The sequence below is a fragment of the Carcharodon carcharias genome, chromosome 17, assembly GCF_017639515.1.
Source record: "Carcharodon carcharias isolate sCarCar2 chromosome 17, sCarCar2.pri, whole genome shotgun sequence".
Classification (NCBI taxonomy): Eukaryota; Metazoa; Chordata; class Chondrichthyes; order Lamniformes; family Lamnidae; genus Carcharodon; species Carcharodon carcharias.
The window spans coordinates 71,003,301-71,020,896 of NC_054483.1; the positions used below are offsets into that span (position 1 = coordinate 71,003,301).

Sequence of the window (17,596 nt, forward strand, 5' to 3'; positions counted from 1 at the left end):
ATTGAAAACAAGGCTAACAGTTATAAAATTTGAGGTGTTGTTTAACTTGGAGTCAATGGAGATCAGTGAGGAAGTGATGGTGTATGGGATATGGGACTTGGAGTTAGTGAGGACACTGGCAACGTAATTTTGGGTGACCTCATTTATGGAGGGCAGAATATGGGAAGTCAGCCAGGTGTGTAGAATAGTCAAGTATACAGATAACGGCCATGTGTGAATGCTTCAACAAAAGATGTGCTGAAGTAAGGAAGAATCGGTTCTGTTGTGGAGGTAAAAATAGGCATTCTTAGTGGTGAGCCCAAGATAAACTGCCAAGCACTTGACTATGCCAACTACGACGCCAAGGTTGCAAACAATCTGGTTCAGCTTCAGACAGTTGTTGCCAGGGAGAAGCATGGCATTGGTGGCTTAGGGACTGAAGTTTGTGTTGGGGACTGAAGACAATGGCTTTGGTCTTACTAATGTTTCATTGTAGGAATTTTTTGCTCATCCAGTATTGAATGTCAGACAAGCATTCTGACAGCTTAGTGACAGAGGAGTTGAGAGGTGAAGTAGAACTGGGTGTCGTAAGCAGACTTTTGAAAATTGTTATGTTTTTGGATGATGTTGCTGAGGGACAGCATGTAGGTAAGAAATAGGAGGGGACAATGGATAGATCCTTAAGGGACACCAGAGGTAATGGCGTTAAGAGTGGGAAGAGAAATCATTGCAGGTGATTTTCTGGCCACAATGTTTAGATAAAAACGGAACAAGGCAAGTGCAGTCCCACTCAGCTGGAAATTGTTTTGTATCTATTCAAGGGATGTGGGCTTTGCTGGCTGGGCCAGCACTTATTGCCCTTGAAGGTGGTGGTGAGCTGCATTCTTGAACCACTGCAGTCCATGTGGTGTAGGTACATCCACAGTGCTGTTAGGGAGGAAATTCCAGAACTTTGACCCAGCGACAGTGAAGGAACGGTGATATATTTCCAAGTCAGGATGGTGAGTGGCTTGGAGGGGAGCTTGCTGGTGGTGGTGTTCTCATCCAATACTGCCCTTGTCCTTCTAGATGCTTGCGGTCATGGGTTCGGAAGGTGCAGCCTAAGGAGTATTGATGAGTTCCTGTAGTGTATCGTGTAGAAGGTACACACTGCTGCTAGTGTGTGTCGGTGGTGGAGGGAGTGAATGTTTGTAGATGGGGTGCCGATCAAGTGGACTGCTTTGTCCTGGACGGTGTCAAGCTTCTTGAATGTTGTTGGAGCTGCACTCTTCCAGGCAAAAGGAGAGTATTCCATCACACTCCTGACATTGCCTCGTAAATGGTGGACAGACTATGGGGAGTCGGGAGGTGAGTTACTTGCCACAGGATTCCTAGTCTCTGACTTGTTCTTGTAACCACAGTATTTATATGGCTAGTCCAGTTCAGTTTCCAGACAATGGTAATCCCTGGGATGTTCATAGTGGGGGAGTCAGCGATGGTAATGCTATTGAATGTCAAGGGGTGATGGTTAGATTCTCTCTTGTTGGAAATGGTCATTGCCTGGCACATCGGTGGTGCGAATATTACTTGCCACTTGTCAGCCCAAATCTGGATGTTGTGCAGGTCGTGCTGCATTTGGACATGGACTCCTTCAGTATCTGATGAGTTGCGAATGGTGCTGAACATTGTATAATCATCAGTAAACATCCCCACTTCTGACCTTATGATGGAAGGTAGGTCATTGATGAAGCAGCTGAAGATGGTTGGGCCTGTGACACTATCCTGAGGAACTCTAACAGTGATGTCCTGGAGCACAGATGATTGACCTCCAACAACCACAACCATCTTCCTTTGTGCTAGGTATACTCCAACCCGCTGAGAGTTTTCCCCTTGATTCCTATTGACTCCAGTTTTGCTAGGGCTCCTTGATGCTACACTTGGTCGAATGTGGTCTCGATGTGAAGGGCAGTCACCCTCACTTCATCCCTAGAGTTCAGCTTTTTTTGTCCATATTTGAACTAAGGCTGTAATGAGGTCAGGAGCTGAGTGGCCCTACTGGAACCCAAACTGAGCAATGGTAAGCAGATTATTGCTAAGCAAGTGCTGTTTGATAGCAATGTTGATGACTCCTTCCATCACTTTACTGATGACCGAGAATAGACTGATGGGGCAGTAATTGGCCAGGTGGATTTGTCCTGCATTTTGTGTACAGGACATACCTGGGCAATTTTCCACATGCTGGGTAGATGTCAGTATTGTAGCTGTACAGCTTGGTCAGGAGTGTGACAAGTTCTAGAGCACAAGTCTTCAGTACTATTGCTGGTGTATTTTTGGGGCCCTTAGCCTTTGCAGTATCCAGTGTCTTCAGCTGTTTCTTGATATAACATGGCATGAATCGGATTGGCTGAAGACTCGCATCTGTGATGTTGGGGACCTCCTGGAGGAGGCTGAGATGGATCATTCACTCGGCATTTCTGGCTGAAGATTATAGCAAATGCTTCAGCCTTATTTTTTGCATTAATGTGCTGGGCTCCTCCATCATTGTGGAGCCTAGCACATCAGTTTTTATAGTCAACTGTCTCAAAGGCTGCAAGCAGGTTGAGGAGGAAACGAGAGAGTTTACTTTTGTCATAGTCACAAAGGATGTCACTTGTGACATTTTGAGTGTTTTGGTACTGTGGCATTGTGGAAACCTGATTGGACGGGTTCAGAAACATGGAGTTGTGGTAAAGATGGGCATGGATTTGGGAGGTGATCCCATGCTCGAGAATGTTGGTTAAGAAAGGGAGGTTGGAGATGGGGACAGGTCAGGGTTTTTTTTGAGAGGGATAATAATGATGATAGATTTGAGAGAGGAGCTGTACTTGAAGGAAGGGAACTTTTAATGCCAGCTGACAAGAGAGCCATAAGTGAAGTTGGGTGGTCAGCAGTCTGCTGGAAATAGGATTGAGGAAGCAGGAGGTGGGTCTCCTGGATGAAAGGAGCTCAGAGAATGAAGGGAAATGGGAGAGGTTAGGAAAAAATTGCCATTTCAGGGCTGGAGAAGTGGGTAGGTTTTTGGAGGCTTTTTGTTCTGGTGAGAGGGAGTGACAGAGCTAGTTAATTGATGGTCCCAATATCGAAGTGCATGAGCTTTTTGTACTTGTTGATGGAGGTGACATCAGAGAAGGATTTAATAAGATGCTTGCAGTAGAGAAAAGAAGCTCAAGGTTATCTTTTCAATCCAGGATGATCCTGGAATAGTGAGCAGTTTTAGCAGACTCCCATCTAGACCTGATGGTGCGTTGTGTCGTCCAGCTCAACCTGGTGGTCAGTGGCTAAAACTAGTTGTCCATCATATCTTTTCAAGTCTGTGTCTCTTGGACCTGAGAAAGAGATGAGGACTAGACTGGGGAATGGCCAGGATGAGAGAAAGAGAATAATGGTTTTGGTGGGAAAATGACATCAAAGATGGAGTTGAGGGTGCACTTGAACAAACCAGCTGCAGAAATGCTGTGCATGGAGGACCAAAGGCTACATAATTGGGATTTTTAAAAACACAGCTGTCAGTGAACTGGGGAGAAGATTTTTCCAGGGGCAGACATAGAAGCATGTAGGGTGTGAATGGGAGGAGGGAAGAGGGTGGAGAGATACAGGAAGTGATCAGAGATGGCTTTTTCCATGATTGATGTGAATAGTGAGACCACATGATAGGGCAAGGTCATGGGGGTGGCAGTGAAAATGGATTGGGCAATTTACAGAGAGGATACACAGGCAGTGAACTTAGAGGGGAGGGAATATAATGAATTGAGATGGAGCTTGAAATCACTGGGCATGTAATAGAAGGTGGGGAGGATTAAGTTAGGGGGAAAGATGTCATCACTGCTCAGCTAGATTTCTGTTAGGGCTGTGATGATTCAATTAGTTGTGAAAAACTGATGGATGGCGATGGCTTTGTTCATAAGTGAGAAGGGATATGTGGAGAGCAGCAATGATCACTGATTCATTGGCAGGGTTCCTGAGGTCAGTTCATGGAGTGGTAAGTTGGATGTGAAGGAGTTTGGCCAGATTAGTCCCCAGCAGGGGCACTGGGAGGAAAGGTCAGTGACAGTAAGATGGGCCAGTTGGGTTGCCACTTGTAAAGAGGCAGTAAGTACTGAATGCCCTGATGGGCCCTTCTGTGGATGCCAAGAGAGGCACAGAGGGTAGCTGTAAAGATATTTGTGAGTGACTTGAGCCTGGGGTTTGTGACAGGAGAGGTGAATCTTGGACCAGCAAACGGAAACAAATTGAAAGGGGGAAAAGTGGAAATAGGAGTGATTAGCTTGAGTCAAAGATAGCAACCCAAATATCCACAAGAATGCACTTGGGAAAACTCAAGTTACATAGGCCTGGTTATGCAGCAGTTATTAGGATATGCTGTTAGTAAATAGGAGATGTAAAGGAGTCAATAGGGAGGGAGCCCAGAGTACAGGTCAGAAATCCCTTGGTGGGATCGTCAAACTGTTCTCCCAAGTTTGGAGATGACTGCAACAAGCAGGTGAAGTCGAGAAATTATTTTAAGGGCGAAGTATTGGATCGGAGCACTGATGGAAGTATTTCAGTGGGCATCACGGTCCAGTGATGTGCACAATCAGTTGTGAAGTAGAAAAAGAACTGGTGAAGTTGGAGGTCACCGAAGAGCCAGAAGCTGTGGAGAAGTGTATTTTGGCCCAGGTGCATGAAACTCTAGCCAGGAACCAGACTGTAGCTGAAGCTAAAAAAGAGTAGAACTGTTGGCCAGTCACAGGCTTAGCAGGCAATAGCAATGATGAGGGAAGGGCTGTAAGTTGATCAGTTACTTTAAAATTTAAGTAACTGAGCAGCAGTTCAGAGACACAGTGATTGAATCTTGGTGTTGTCCAGTGCAGAAGCGTAGTCTTCATGTTTGGAGAAGTCCAGGATTTGGAAGCCAAATTTGAGAAAAGCAAGGAGCAGGCATGTTCAGGGGAAATAGACATTGTGGGATTAACTAACAATTAGCTTGTTCTTAGAGCAAAATGCACCAACTACTCAATTAGGGCAAATTGAACAGTGGAAGAGACGGTATTTGGGAAGAAAGCACAAAGGATGGTCAAGAATAAAGGTGCGGAGAATGGAGCTCCATTGGGAGCTGGCCGTATGCTTAAGATTATGCTACACAAAATACTGAAAATTTGCCCCACTCATGCATCCAACTGTTCTACTAAATGTACTGTAGAATTAATATATTTTATCAAGTCTGTTATACAACCGAGGAAAATGGTTATTCTGCATTGTTCCTGTTATTGAGAAAAATATTGTTCTTTTCTCACACTTCTGGCATCAACTAAACAGAACAAATGTTGGGAGTGTTTCATATTTGTCATAAAATTGGAGGGTATTAGAATTCAGCACCTCCCATTCTGATGAATAGCATAATACATCTGAGCAAAGAATAACCTTTTCTAGCAGGAGCAGTATTAAATAACAAACTTTCTGCATTCAAAATCTGAAACCAGTGCTGTTTACTTGAACAAGCCTTCCAATTTCTTGGCTGTTAATTGGTAGGTAAATAGAAATAGACGATTATTAGTTTACTCCAAAGATGCCATTTATAAATTGAACTTGGCAACAGATTTAAAATGCACTGTCTTGTAAGAGTAACAGTAAATATTGTAAATGTTGCTGTTTCAAATTCATTCAAACACAAATGAATCCAATAGGAGTATTAAGTGTTAGATATGCTTTCTGTCAGTTGACATTTTTTTAAAGGGGAGTGACAAGTTTTATGAATGAGAAATTGCAAAGGCAAAGCAATTGAAACTGGTATGTTTTGAGATTTAATTAAATGTGTTGTTTTGGGGCGGTGCCAATATGTAGATGATCCATTCATATTGTGAGCCAAGGATAAAGCTAAAGGATATCTCAATTTACTGGTACTTTGCCAATAGTAATTAAATTTCTTTTGCAGTTTTAATTAATCATTTTTAAAAATCTTGCCCTGATGTCATTCAATTTTCCCAATGGACATTTGATATCTAATGATAAGAAAAAATTACATAGGAGCAATAGTCGGTCATGCTACACCTCCAGTCAATCCCACAATTTATGTAGAGCATGATGGACAACTTTTATTTCTCTTTCTCTTCTCCATACCCCTATATACTGTTGCCCGCCTGACAATCTATCGATGTCAGTCTTGAAAGTTTCTATTGACCTTTTGGGGAAGAGTTCCAGCTTCCTATACCCTGTATGAAACGTACTTTGTGATTTCACTCCAAATTTTCATATCTCTAATTTTAAGATTAAGCCACCTTGATTGGTTTACTTTGTGTCTACTCTATCGAATACCATTTAAACATCCTGTTTCGATCACCTTCTACCTGCCAAACTCAAGGGAATACAAACCAAGTTTATGCAACTTGCCCTCATAAGGACCTGATATAATTCTGGTGAATCTGCACTCTGCCCTCTCCAAAACCAGTAGATTTTTCCAGAGGTGCAGTGTCTAAAACTGAATACAGTTGCCCAGGTGGAGTCTGATTACTTTTGCATTTCAACCCTCTTGAGCTAAAGACAAACATTCCATCAATCGTTTTTGTTAGATTTTTATATTTGTGCACTAACATTTAGTAATTTATATACTTTGGCATCTTGTTTTGCCCACTCATTGGCCTTCGTATGTCCCTTTGTTACTTTCTGCTCCTCTGCTTCCTAACTTAGAATCATCTGCACGCTTGAATGCACGACCAGTTCCACTATCTGGGTTGTTAACAACTATAATGAAAATCCAGTGCCGATCCCACCACTTGCTGCATCCCACCAATCAGAAACGGCCCCTTCACCCTGACTCTCTGTCTCACATCTCCCAGTTGCTAACCCATATCACAAGTTTACTTTCAATTCCATTTTTGATAACCTTGTGCAAATCACTATCAAATGCCTGCTGGAAGTTCATATAGACAGCAAACATAGACACACCCCTACTTATCCTTCTAGTCATCACCTCAACTAGTTTGATTAGTAAGGCATAAATTACTCATTACAAATACATACTGACTAATTAATTGGCTCATACGTATTTAGCCACTCAGTCATTCTGCCCCTAATGATAGATTCCATTAATTGATGTTAAGCTGACAGGGCCCTGGTTACCTGCTTTATCCCTCCCTTCTTAAATAATGGTTGACATTTGCAATCTTTCAAATGCCACAGGTGCAATTCTAGAACCTTTAAAAAACTTTGCTAATGCATCTTCAATTTCCTTCCCTATTTATTCTAATACCTTAGGGTGGAAGTCATCAGGTCCTAAAGATTTGTCTGTTTTGGGTCCCATCCATTCTTTTCTCCGTTATGTTTTTTTAATTGTATGAAAGCCATGAATCTAATAAGATCATAGGGAACAGCTTTCCCAGCATCACTGATTATTTTGTCCTCTTTCTCACTCTGAAATGGAAAAAAAGTACCCATTTAATAGATCTGCTATTTCTTTATTGTCCATTCACAGTCTCTTTTACCTCTACCTTTTACTTGGTGTTTAATATGTATATAAAAGCTTTAACTGTCAAAATGGAAGCATTTTTTTCACATTCCATTTGCACTCCTTACTTTCTTTATATCCTTTTGATGCTGGCTTGATAGGATCTCTTAACTTTGACATGTTTACTTAACAACTCAAGTGAAACATTTGCTGTTTTGGTGGGAATATGTACTGATGATTTTATATTGTACCAACAATTTTGAACACTCCCACTAGGTATTTATTCATCAGCACTTTAGCCCTGTCAGTTTATTTCTCAATCATTAGAAGTTTGTCTGACTTAAATTTGAAGCCTAGTTTGTGACACTCTCTTCTCCCTCAAAACTAAAGATATTATGGTCACTATTTGGAAGATGTTCCCTTGCCGACATTGTCAGCTAATTCTGGTTTGCTTCCTGTCACTTAATCTGAAATGTCTATATTCTAGAAAATTCTTCTGAATATATTCTACAATATAGTATTGTTTTTACTGCTTGCTCCTCCCAGTCTGTGAAAAGTTGAATCTCCCATTATATAATCACATTCTTTTTGCTACATTTTCCCCTGAACTCTCTATCTGTGTATTACTACTGTCAGGAGGCTTGCAGCCAACTCTTAGCAAAGTCTTATTTACTTTTCTGCTCCTTACTTTTATCCATGGTGCTTGCATTATCTGATAGCCTTTACTGAATCCCTTTTTTCTATTGCTATAATGGTGTCTTTTACACATGTTGCTGCTCTTCCTTTATATTGATCCTAAAGTCTGGAATAATCAGCTCCAAATCATGCCCTGCTTGCAGGCAGCTTTCTGTAAAAGCTACTCCATCATATCCTTTCAGCTGAATTTGTGCTTCTAGTTTTGTTTTATTTCTTATGCTGCGCACTCAATCCACTGCCTTAAACATTAACTCCCTCCACCACCGACGCACAGTGGCAGCAGTGTATACCATAAACAAGATGCACTGCAGCAACTCAAAAAAGTTCCTTTTGGCATCTTCCCACCCGTAACCTCCACTGCCCAGAGCAAGGGTGGCAGATGCATGTGAACACCATTGCCTGCAAGTTCCACTCCAAGCCACACATTACTCTGGCTTGGAACTATATCGCCGCTCTTTCACTGCTGGGTAAAAATCCTCGAACTCCATCCTTCCTAACAGCTTCTTCTCCTTCAGCAGTCCCTTGTGGTGGGTGATGACTTGCTTCTACTGGGGTTCGATTGGCTCTGAAATGACTGACAAGTCCATTGAGTTTTGCAGACTCATATAGGGCAGGTGGTGCTTGACGGGTTGAATAGATGACTGTTTGGAGGTTTGTGCGATCTCTCAGATGCCTTGACTTTGCCTCTGCATGTTCCCTGCAAGTCTTTCTGTGCTTAGTGCCCTCCCGAATAAGCCTTCTCCATTTTGGTCAGTTACAAGCCAGGGTCTCCCCTGAGTCAGCAGGTATGTTTGACCAGGGTCCTTTTGGGAGTCTCCTGTCGCAACTGAGTTCAGAATAGAACAATTGCATTGGAAGTCTGGTGTCAAGCATGCATGTGACATGTCCTACCCAGGAGAGCTGGTTTTGAGTGAAAACTGCAACAGCAATGTGGGTGTACCTATATCATATGGACTGCAGCGGTACAAGAAGGTGACTCACCATCACAACCTTGAGGGCAATTGAGGATGCGTGACAAACACATGCATAGCCAGCAAGGTTCACATCCTGCGAAAGAAGAAAAGCCAGTCAGAAAATATAAGACCTGCTGGACGTATTTGTACAGGCTAGGGATAATTACCCAATAAAAACTCTGTACAGAAATATACAAAGCATAAGAAATGGGCTGCTTTCCAGCACACTCCTGACTTGTGCATTGCAGACAATGGACAGGCTTTGGGGCGACAGGAGATGAGTTACTCACTGCAGAATTCCCAGCCCCTGACCTGCCCTTGTAGCTACAGTATTTATGTGGCTGGTCCAGGTCAGTTTCTGGTCCATAGTAAACCCCAGGATGTTGATAGTCAGGGATTCATCAATGTTAATGCTATTGAATGTCAAGGGGAGATGGTTAGGATTCTCTCTTTTGGAGATGGTCATTGCCTGGCACTTTGTGTGACATGAATGTTACTTGTCACTTATCAGCCCAAGCCTGAATGTTGTACAGGTTTTGCTGCATATGGATACGGATTGCTTCAGTATCTGAGGAGTTGCAAATGGTGCTGAGCATCGTGCAATCATCAGCGAATATCCCCACTTCTGACCTTATGATGGAAGGAAGGTCATTGATGAAGCAGCTGAAGATGATTGGGCCTAGGACACTACCCTGAAGAACTCTACAAGTGATGTCTTGGGACTGAGATGATTGACCTCAAACAAGCACAGCCATCTTCCTTTGTACTAGGTATGACTCTAACAAGTGTGGATTTTCCCCATGCAGCTCCATAACTGGTTTAACTATTTTCCCCTTTTCTCTTCTTAAACTTTCCACAAGGACATAGTTACCTCTCATCTATTCTGCACAACCTTTACTGGTCTCAAAAGCAGTCCCATTGTCACAAGAATCTGAAGCCCACTTCTCTACATCAGTCTTCTAGCCATGTGCTTACAATCCTAAGTTTTTTTTCTCCCTGGTCCTATGTGTGACACTGGGAAAAATTCAAAGATTACTATCCTGGAAGTTCTGCTTAATCCAGAACTTAGCTCCTTGAAATCTCTTTGCAGCAGCTTGATCTGCTCCTGGCCATGATTTTTGGCTCCTGCTTGAAGCAGAATCTCGTGTTGCATGACCTTGCATTCGAGAATTGTTTGTACTTGCTTTGTAATAAACCATGAAATCTGGGAAGCAAAATAGCATTCAGGACTCTGGATCCCCCTGGAAAAGAAACTAACTTCTGACAACCATAGCTTCTCTATTCTTACTACCTGTGTTTTATTCCCATGGCAAGCCACTTGTTCCTCAATTCCTTGTGGTCGCTCATACACCTAGAGGAGCCATTCAGCTCCACCGATGATTCACTTTCTACTTGCACCTGTTACTTGTAGACTGGATGACCATCGACAGACCAGATTCACTAGTCCTACCAGCTTGTAAGATGATCACCCTCTGAAATGTTTTCTCAAAAAAAGCTTCTTCTCAAATGTTTGGAAAACAATCCAGTGGTGGATTATTGTTGAAAATGAAAGCGGCTGACTTAGCTGCTAGCACTTGCAAATCGTAGTGACATTGCAATCGAATTCTTCGTCTATGATTTCATAAATATTGAACTCGGCATCCATTTTTGTCTGATTACCCTTCGATGAACCACCTTGGTATGTTTTTCTAGGTTGAAGGTGTTGTATGAAGACAAGTTGTCGATTCTGTTTTTTCATAATTGTTCTATGCCACTAAATCAAATTGCGCTTTTATTCTAAAACTCTGATAGTACAGCATTCTCTCATACAATGTTGGAGTGTTAGCCTAGATTTTGTGTTCAAGTCACTGGAGTGGAACTTGAACCAACAAGCTTCTGACTCAAGTGAAAGTGCTACCGACTAAGCAACCACCAACACCGGCTATCTTAGAAGTAGTGTGGATTTTAAACCAAATTGATGCATGATAGCAATAACATGCCTAGAATCGGACTGTATATAGTAGTTGATATCACATCGAGTTTCAGAATCAGGTTAATATCTTTAATGATGTATGAATTTAACTTGAATCCTGACCTTGGATTACTGCGTTATCTTTTATAACGAGTATATTTCTTTGTCATGCAAGAATTGATTGGAATTCAACAATCTGGATGTTTCCTAGTCCAAAGTTTTTAAAACAAATTTTTGTACAATTTGTGCATTGAATTGGGGATTTATTTGTGCAAGCTTCTAATCTCTCAAAAGTATTTTAAATTAAATAGATGATATTAGCAGCTAAGATATTGGGAAAAATAAACTTTCAAAGTTACTACATTTGCAGAGTTTTTAAATAATACCAGAAAATGCTGAAAACACAGCAGGTCAAAGACAAGAGGTTTTGATGTTTCGGATTGAGTTCTAATGAAGGATAGAGGCCCAAAATGGTATAATCTATCTTTGCACAGATTTACAGTGTAATGGACTTTAATGCAGGGGGTGACTATGATTGGTAAAGGGTGACCATGGAGAAATTGGTACAGGTGTAAGGGTGCCATGAGAGTATAATAATTTTCATAATAGTTTCCTGGTTTATTGTAAAGTAGGTTTATGGGGGTTTGTGTTGTTTTGTCTATGTGTGAGATTTAATTACATTTTGTAGCCAAGCTAAAGTTATCAAAAGAAGTAAGGTGTAGAAGTGTCTTTAATATAAATAAACATGGTTGAGGGTTTTAGCATGTAAGGTGTAAAGGGAAATTGGATTTTTAGATAGATGAAGGGGGAGTTGAATTTCAGAGGTTAATGAGAATAGTAGCAACATGAAAAGATTTTTATTATGAGAGGTTATGTTCCAAAGACATATGGAAACAATGGAATTAAAAAGCGAGAAACATGAATAAATGTGAGTGAATGAGGCTATGTATCAAGGGAAGGCATTGTAAAATCTAACAAGTGTGTGAAGTCGCCTCCAGTATTTGTACATTAAGCCTGCTGTCTACAGAAACCGAAGCTAGAGAAAGCCACCCTGAATTCCACTGTTCAGGCTATTGTGTTAATTTGCTGAATCTGTTTAAAATCTAAACTATCTATTTTTGGACTATTGCCTTAAAGGGGGTATAACTAAGAGCCAGGTTAATTAGGGAGGTAGGAGTTATAGTAGTAATTGGTAATTCTGTGTGCTTAAACTCTTCTCTTTTGTTAATAAATGATTTGATTTTAGTGTTAAAAAAAATCTCAAAAGTCTTGGTAGACTTATTAACTCAGGGCACATATCTCAAAATAAATGCAAATTGCAAAACCGTTGTGATTGCACGATCAAGTTTCCCTCTGGATTTGATCTGCCTGGCACACACCATCTGCCACATCATAACAAAAGTGAAGATCTGTAAAAGATTTCGAATATTGTAAATGTTTGCAATGATACTTAATCACTTCCCTTTCTTGACCTGTTTTCTTATGTAATAGCCTTAAATTGTGATTAGTCTTTTGATGCAATTTTCTGTTTCAAGCTAAGATAACATAGTCTTGTGTAACTATTGCTTCCGGCATTTCGTAAGTCTCAGGTTTGAGGTTTTTTCATTCACTGTGCTGTTCATTAAGTCAACAGGCATTGAAAACATTAAGTTAACAATATTGCAGCTTAGAATCTTTGAGTTTTGCACATTTTAAAAACATTTAGTATGTTGCTAAGAGATGGGGCATTTATTATAGAAATAGCGAGCTACCAGCATGTTGTGCTTTGTTTCATAAACAGATGCTCCTCATTACTCTACCTTTTTCTGTTTTAAAGATGAATTTTTTTTCTTTTTCTTCATGTTCACTGCTGAGACATGCTGTTTGCAGAAATTCTTCATTCTGTGTATTTTGCTACGTGGATCTATGTATTACTTTTACAGCAAATGAACATTATTATCCACAGAACATAATGAAGACTTTTCATGTTTTTATTCCCTCCCGAAGCCTTCACCACGCTTCTCCCTTTAGGCCCTCCTTCAAACCTACCGCTAGGGCCAAGTGTTTTTGTCATCTGTCCTGATATCTCCTTATGTAGCTTGGTGTTTGGGAATGCACCTATGAAATGCCTTAAGACATTTTACTGCGTTAAAAGCACTATATAAATACAAATAGTTCCATTAATGCATTACTAGAAATATTTATGCATGCACCACAAATATTTGAATTATTGTCTTCGATTCAAGTGAAGGAACTTTTGGTACTTTTCTTAACTTTTGCCAGACTTTGGTTATTTTTTTGGGCTGTCATACCAAGTATCTATATTAAACTGCACAAGTACTTGTTAACTTCCTTAATTACTGAGCGACATTTTTATTTTTTAACTAAAAAGGACTTCTACTTCTATTCCTAATATTATCAACCTGTGTTTGATTAATGCCCTGGGTTAAGTTCTGTGAAACAGTTGGGTAAACTTGCAATTGGAAATGTAGGGCTGAATTTTGTTAGGATGCCAATGACCCCAAAGGTTGGCAAGTGGCAACTGGCCTTGGCTGTTTCGGGGAGCTCTGACCAGATTCTGTTGAGCAATTAGTGACCTGCCATTGGGGCTTCCATCTCCAAGAGCTGGTGCCAGTTGGAGGGCTGGCAGCTTTTTAATCGCATCAGCCTCACTAGGAGCGATGGCTATTCCAGCGAGCGCACTCAGTCAGGAGAAGTAGCAGGGATGCCTGCTGTCAGAAGTGGTGTCGGTGTCACCCGGGCTAATCATGCAAGAGTGACATAAAGAAAGTAACGCAAGAAAAATATTCAGCTTTAAACTCAGTAAGGGTAGAGTACTGAGGAATACCTGGTTATGAAACAGTCAGGCAGGCCTTGGTGAGGGGTTTTGGGGGTGGAGGGGTTTGCTAGGTGGCTGCTGAGGGCAAAGGGTTGTATCTGTGGGTGATCCTTGCTGCCAGGCCGCCCCTCCATGGGTGACAAAGACCATAGGGAGGTACCAGTTTTACTGGGCAGTCTCACCATGTAACACAGAATGTTAGTGGCAGCAAAAAGGGGCCCTCAAGCAGCTCTTAATTGACCACTTAACGGCTTTGGTTTTCCTCTGGCAGGGAAGCATTTCTCTGCTACCGATAGAGTTCAGTTGAAAAGATGATGGGCACTCTACCATTTTATGAGCCCCCGCTTCCCAACCCATTCCTGAGGGCCCTTTAAATTCTGCCTGTCGTGTCTCATGAGTAGTAGTTACTTAGAATGGCTGCACTGCTTCTTTCAGTATTTTCATAAGCACCGTCTTCATGTTTTTCTAATTATAAAAATCAGACCAGTTTATCATCTAAAGAATGACTTTTATTGTATATGTTACAGATATTGCAGTTATTGTACTTAAAACACGTCATATTGTGGAGCTATTTATTTTGAGATCTATTTATATTTCTGGAATGCACCCCGTCTTAGAGGAAAGCACCTGTGCGGGCAAATGACCTTTCATTTTCAATACATTATTTAGTGCACACTAGTGTGATCTTGTCTTTTCAACATATCCATCTTGTTTTTATTGTTGCAGGATAAATATTTGAATGACTGAGAATGGAACAACGTCCAAATGAGCAGGTTGCTCTGCAGGTCAATGAACAGCTGTCGAGCAGTGATAATGAAGTACATTTGTTGGTGATTGATGATGCCACAAGTGAAGAAGTTATTAATGATGGCACTGCAGCAGAAACTGGTGCATTAAATGACGCATGTCTTGAGTCAGAGATGGATTCAAAAACCAAAGCACTGGAAGTGGATAAAAATGCAGGATTTGAATGTGGAACTGTTGAGGCACAATTGAAAACACAAAAAGTTGAACAGAGTACAATTAACTTGGCAGACCATGGTGGAAGTGGAGAGCCGTGTGCTCAGATAGCATTCAAAAGTGATACAGGAGAAGTGTCAGAAAGTAAGCCAGAGGCTAGTGAATGTATAGAGCTTACTCGAACTGTCAATCAAACGTATTGTCCTTCATCAGAGACATCAAAGCAGGCAGAGCCTACAGATTGGACCAAATGCATATCTTACCCCTCTAACAAATTTGGTTCCGCAAGTCCTTTTGATACAAAAATAACCAAGGACCTGATGTCCAGGATGGAGCACGAATCTTCTCAGGATGCATTGCTGGATGAGCTAGAATCAGAGTTTAACATTTTTTCAACAGAATCCTCCGTGAGCTGCAGTTTACCTAATGGAATTACAAAAGAAAACAGTGCTGTAGTCATGCTGAATGAGTCAATACAAAGCAAATGTCTACAACAAGAAAAGAAAATAAAGAAGTAAGTGTTAATAACAACTTTCTAAAAGATTCTTAAAAATGATTTATGTTTTTGTCAATATTAATGTATGCAATGATACACAAGATGTTAAGTCTCTTTGTAGAATGTGACGTATGGAACAGTGGATGCTAGATTGACTTGGACATGTTCAATGACAGATATTTTGCATAGGTTCAGTGCCAAGACTTTTCATGCAAGTGAGCTGTCACTTTTCTGCGAAGTGTAATTTACCCATGTGCCCAACATCCAAACAATTGTAGCAAGTGCAAGGATCAAACAAAACCTTGAGTCAGCACAATTCTGTTTACTAAATACACCGAGTGATTTCTATGAATTCAGACAGCAGTTGAAGAAAGCCACACTTGTGCTGTGGTAGAATACAAATGCTTTCTCTCTGGGGTTTTATCTACAAATTAACATAGTTTTATTAATAGGTAAAAATTGGTGAGCACAGTAGTCTGGTGGTCATGTTGCTGGACCAATAATCCAAAGGCATGGACGAATAATCCAGAGAATGTGACTTTAAATCCCATCATGCCAGTTTGAGAATTTGAGTTAAGTTTTTTTTAAACTAAATCTGAAAATCAAAAGCTGCTAACAGTAAAATTGATTGGACACTTTTCGATTATTGTAAAAATCCACATGGTTCACAATGTTCTTTAGGGAAGGAAACCTGCCCTCTTTACCTCGCCTGACCTACATGGGTTTCCCATCCTGTACTAACATAGTTGAATTTCAGCTTCTCTTTGAAGTGCCCTTGCAAGCCTCTCAAACCACTAGTGCAGGGGTGGGAAACCTACGGCCCGTGGGTCACTTTCATCTGGCCCACAGCAAGATTTCTAAAAATATAGACCTATGGCAGTAGCACCTTCAAAATAGCATATCTGATAATCATTATGAATTTGCTTTGGATAAAAGAGTCAGCTAAATTACTATAATAATATTTAACAATATAATATTCAAATTCAGCCATTATGTTAAAATAGTGGGTGAGTTGAACATTTCTGTATTCTCTCTTTTTTAAAAAAAACTAAATTAAGTTGACTTTTATGTGCATATGGCCTATGACTGATTTTGATTTTGACTATGCGTGAATGGCCCGTGATAAATAAAAGGTTCCTCACCCCTGCACTGGTGGTTCAAGAAGGTGGCCTGTTACTACCACCTCGGCATCTCGGGATGGGCAATAAATTCTAGCATTGTCGGCGAAGACCTCACTCCAAGAATGAATAAAAGAAATACAAATGGATTTACAGTAACTGTTTTTAACTGTTCCTCAATGTAGAAAATTTACATATACTGTAAAGCTAGACAGGATTCTGGTTCCTAACCAGAACAATACTTGATGATTTGCTGCTTACCTTCTGAAGAGTGTCATGTCTACCTTGCTACCTAATTACTTAAAAAGGAATGCAGACTTGGCACATGCTAGGCCTAAATATATCTGAGAAATATTTTGGCACAAATTTAAATATCTATATCTCAAACTTAGGTAGAGGTGCGAAATCAAACATGCAGCGATACTTATAACTGAACTGGTTTAGCCCATTCCTGAGAACAAATTAATATATTCCACGCACTTTAGGAATATAGGAATAAAGTGCATCTGATAACTGCTGGGGTTGATTTTATGCTGGATTTTATGTAGTGTGTCTGTGTGGTGAAAGTGTCTAAAACAAGTTTAGTGGAAGAAAACTTGGTGGGGTATGTGGCATTTATTTGCCAACTGTTGGAAGTATACTTTTTAGTTCTCATGCCATAATTTGAATTTATTTGTGAAAAGAACCTTGAAGGTTTGGAACAGTGAAACTGAGAGAAGTTACTTAATATACAGGGCTTAGAATGTAGACCTCAGAAGTGCCCAAGTATTTGAAGCCTCTTTCTGTCCTAATGGATAAGGATTGGAAATTAATTGAAAGAGAGGAAGCATTGGTTAGTGAGTTAGTGGACTCTCAACACACATCACTACCCTGAGTTGAGTGCTCAAGGAATATTGAGGCCTCTACTGGTAATCTGTATATATGTAGATATAATGTAGATTTTTAAAAAAATGCAATTCATAAACATTTTAGAGGCTAAACTGTTGAATGAGAGGTTGGAAATCCAATATGGTAAGGCAGTAATGAATTACAGAAGAACTGGGAAATTATTTTTAAGTGAGCAGGACAGTGGTGGGCAGATTAAATGGCAGTCACATAGTACCCATAGAATGATCAGCTAATCAGAATAAGAGATGGGAATTACATAATTCTCATAGACAAGTTGGATGACACTCTGTGGGTCTATT

At 40.5% G+C, this 17,596-nt stretch overlaps 1 protein-coding gene and 1 long non-coding RNA gene across 8 annotated transcripts in view; one reads left to right on the forward strand and one right to left on the reverse strand.

Annotated features, from left to right (window-relative positions):
* Positions 1-14,326: 14,326 nt before the first annotated feature.
* Positions 14,327-17,596, reverse strand: part of LOC121289772 — an 87,909-nt gene continuing 84,639 nt past the window's right edge. Inside the window, exon 7 of the long non-coding RNA XR_005945646.1 lies at positions 14,327-15,218. This is a non-coding gene — a long non-coding RNA (uncharacterized LOC121289772). The remainder of the gene's footprint in view (positions 15,219-17,596) is intronic.
* Positions 14,585-17,596, forward strand: part of ccdc186 (coiled-coil domain-containing protein 186) — a 91,258-nt gene continuing 88,246 nt past the window's right edge. For all 7 annotated transcript variants that reach the window (XM_041209524.1, XM_041209525.1, XM_041209530.1 and 4 more), the window contains exon 1: positions 14,585-15,309. In XM_041209524.1, coding sequence (XP_041065458.1) covers positions 14,585-15,309 — 725 coding nt within the window. The remainder of the gene's footprint in view (positions 15,310-17,596) is intronic.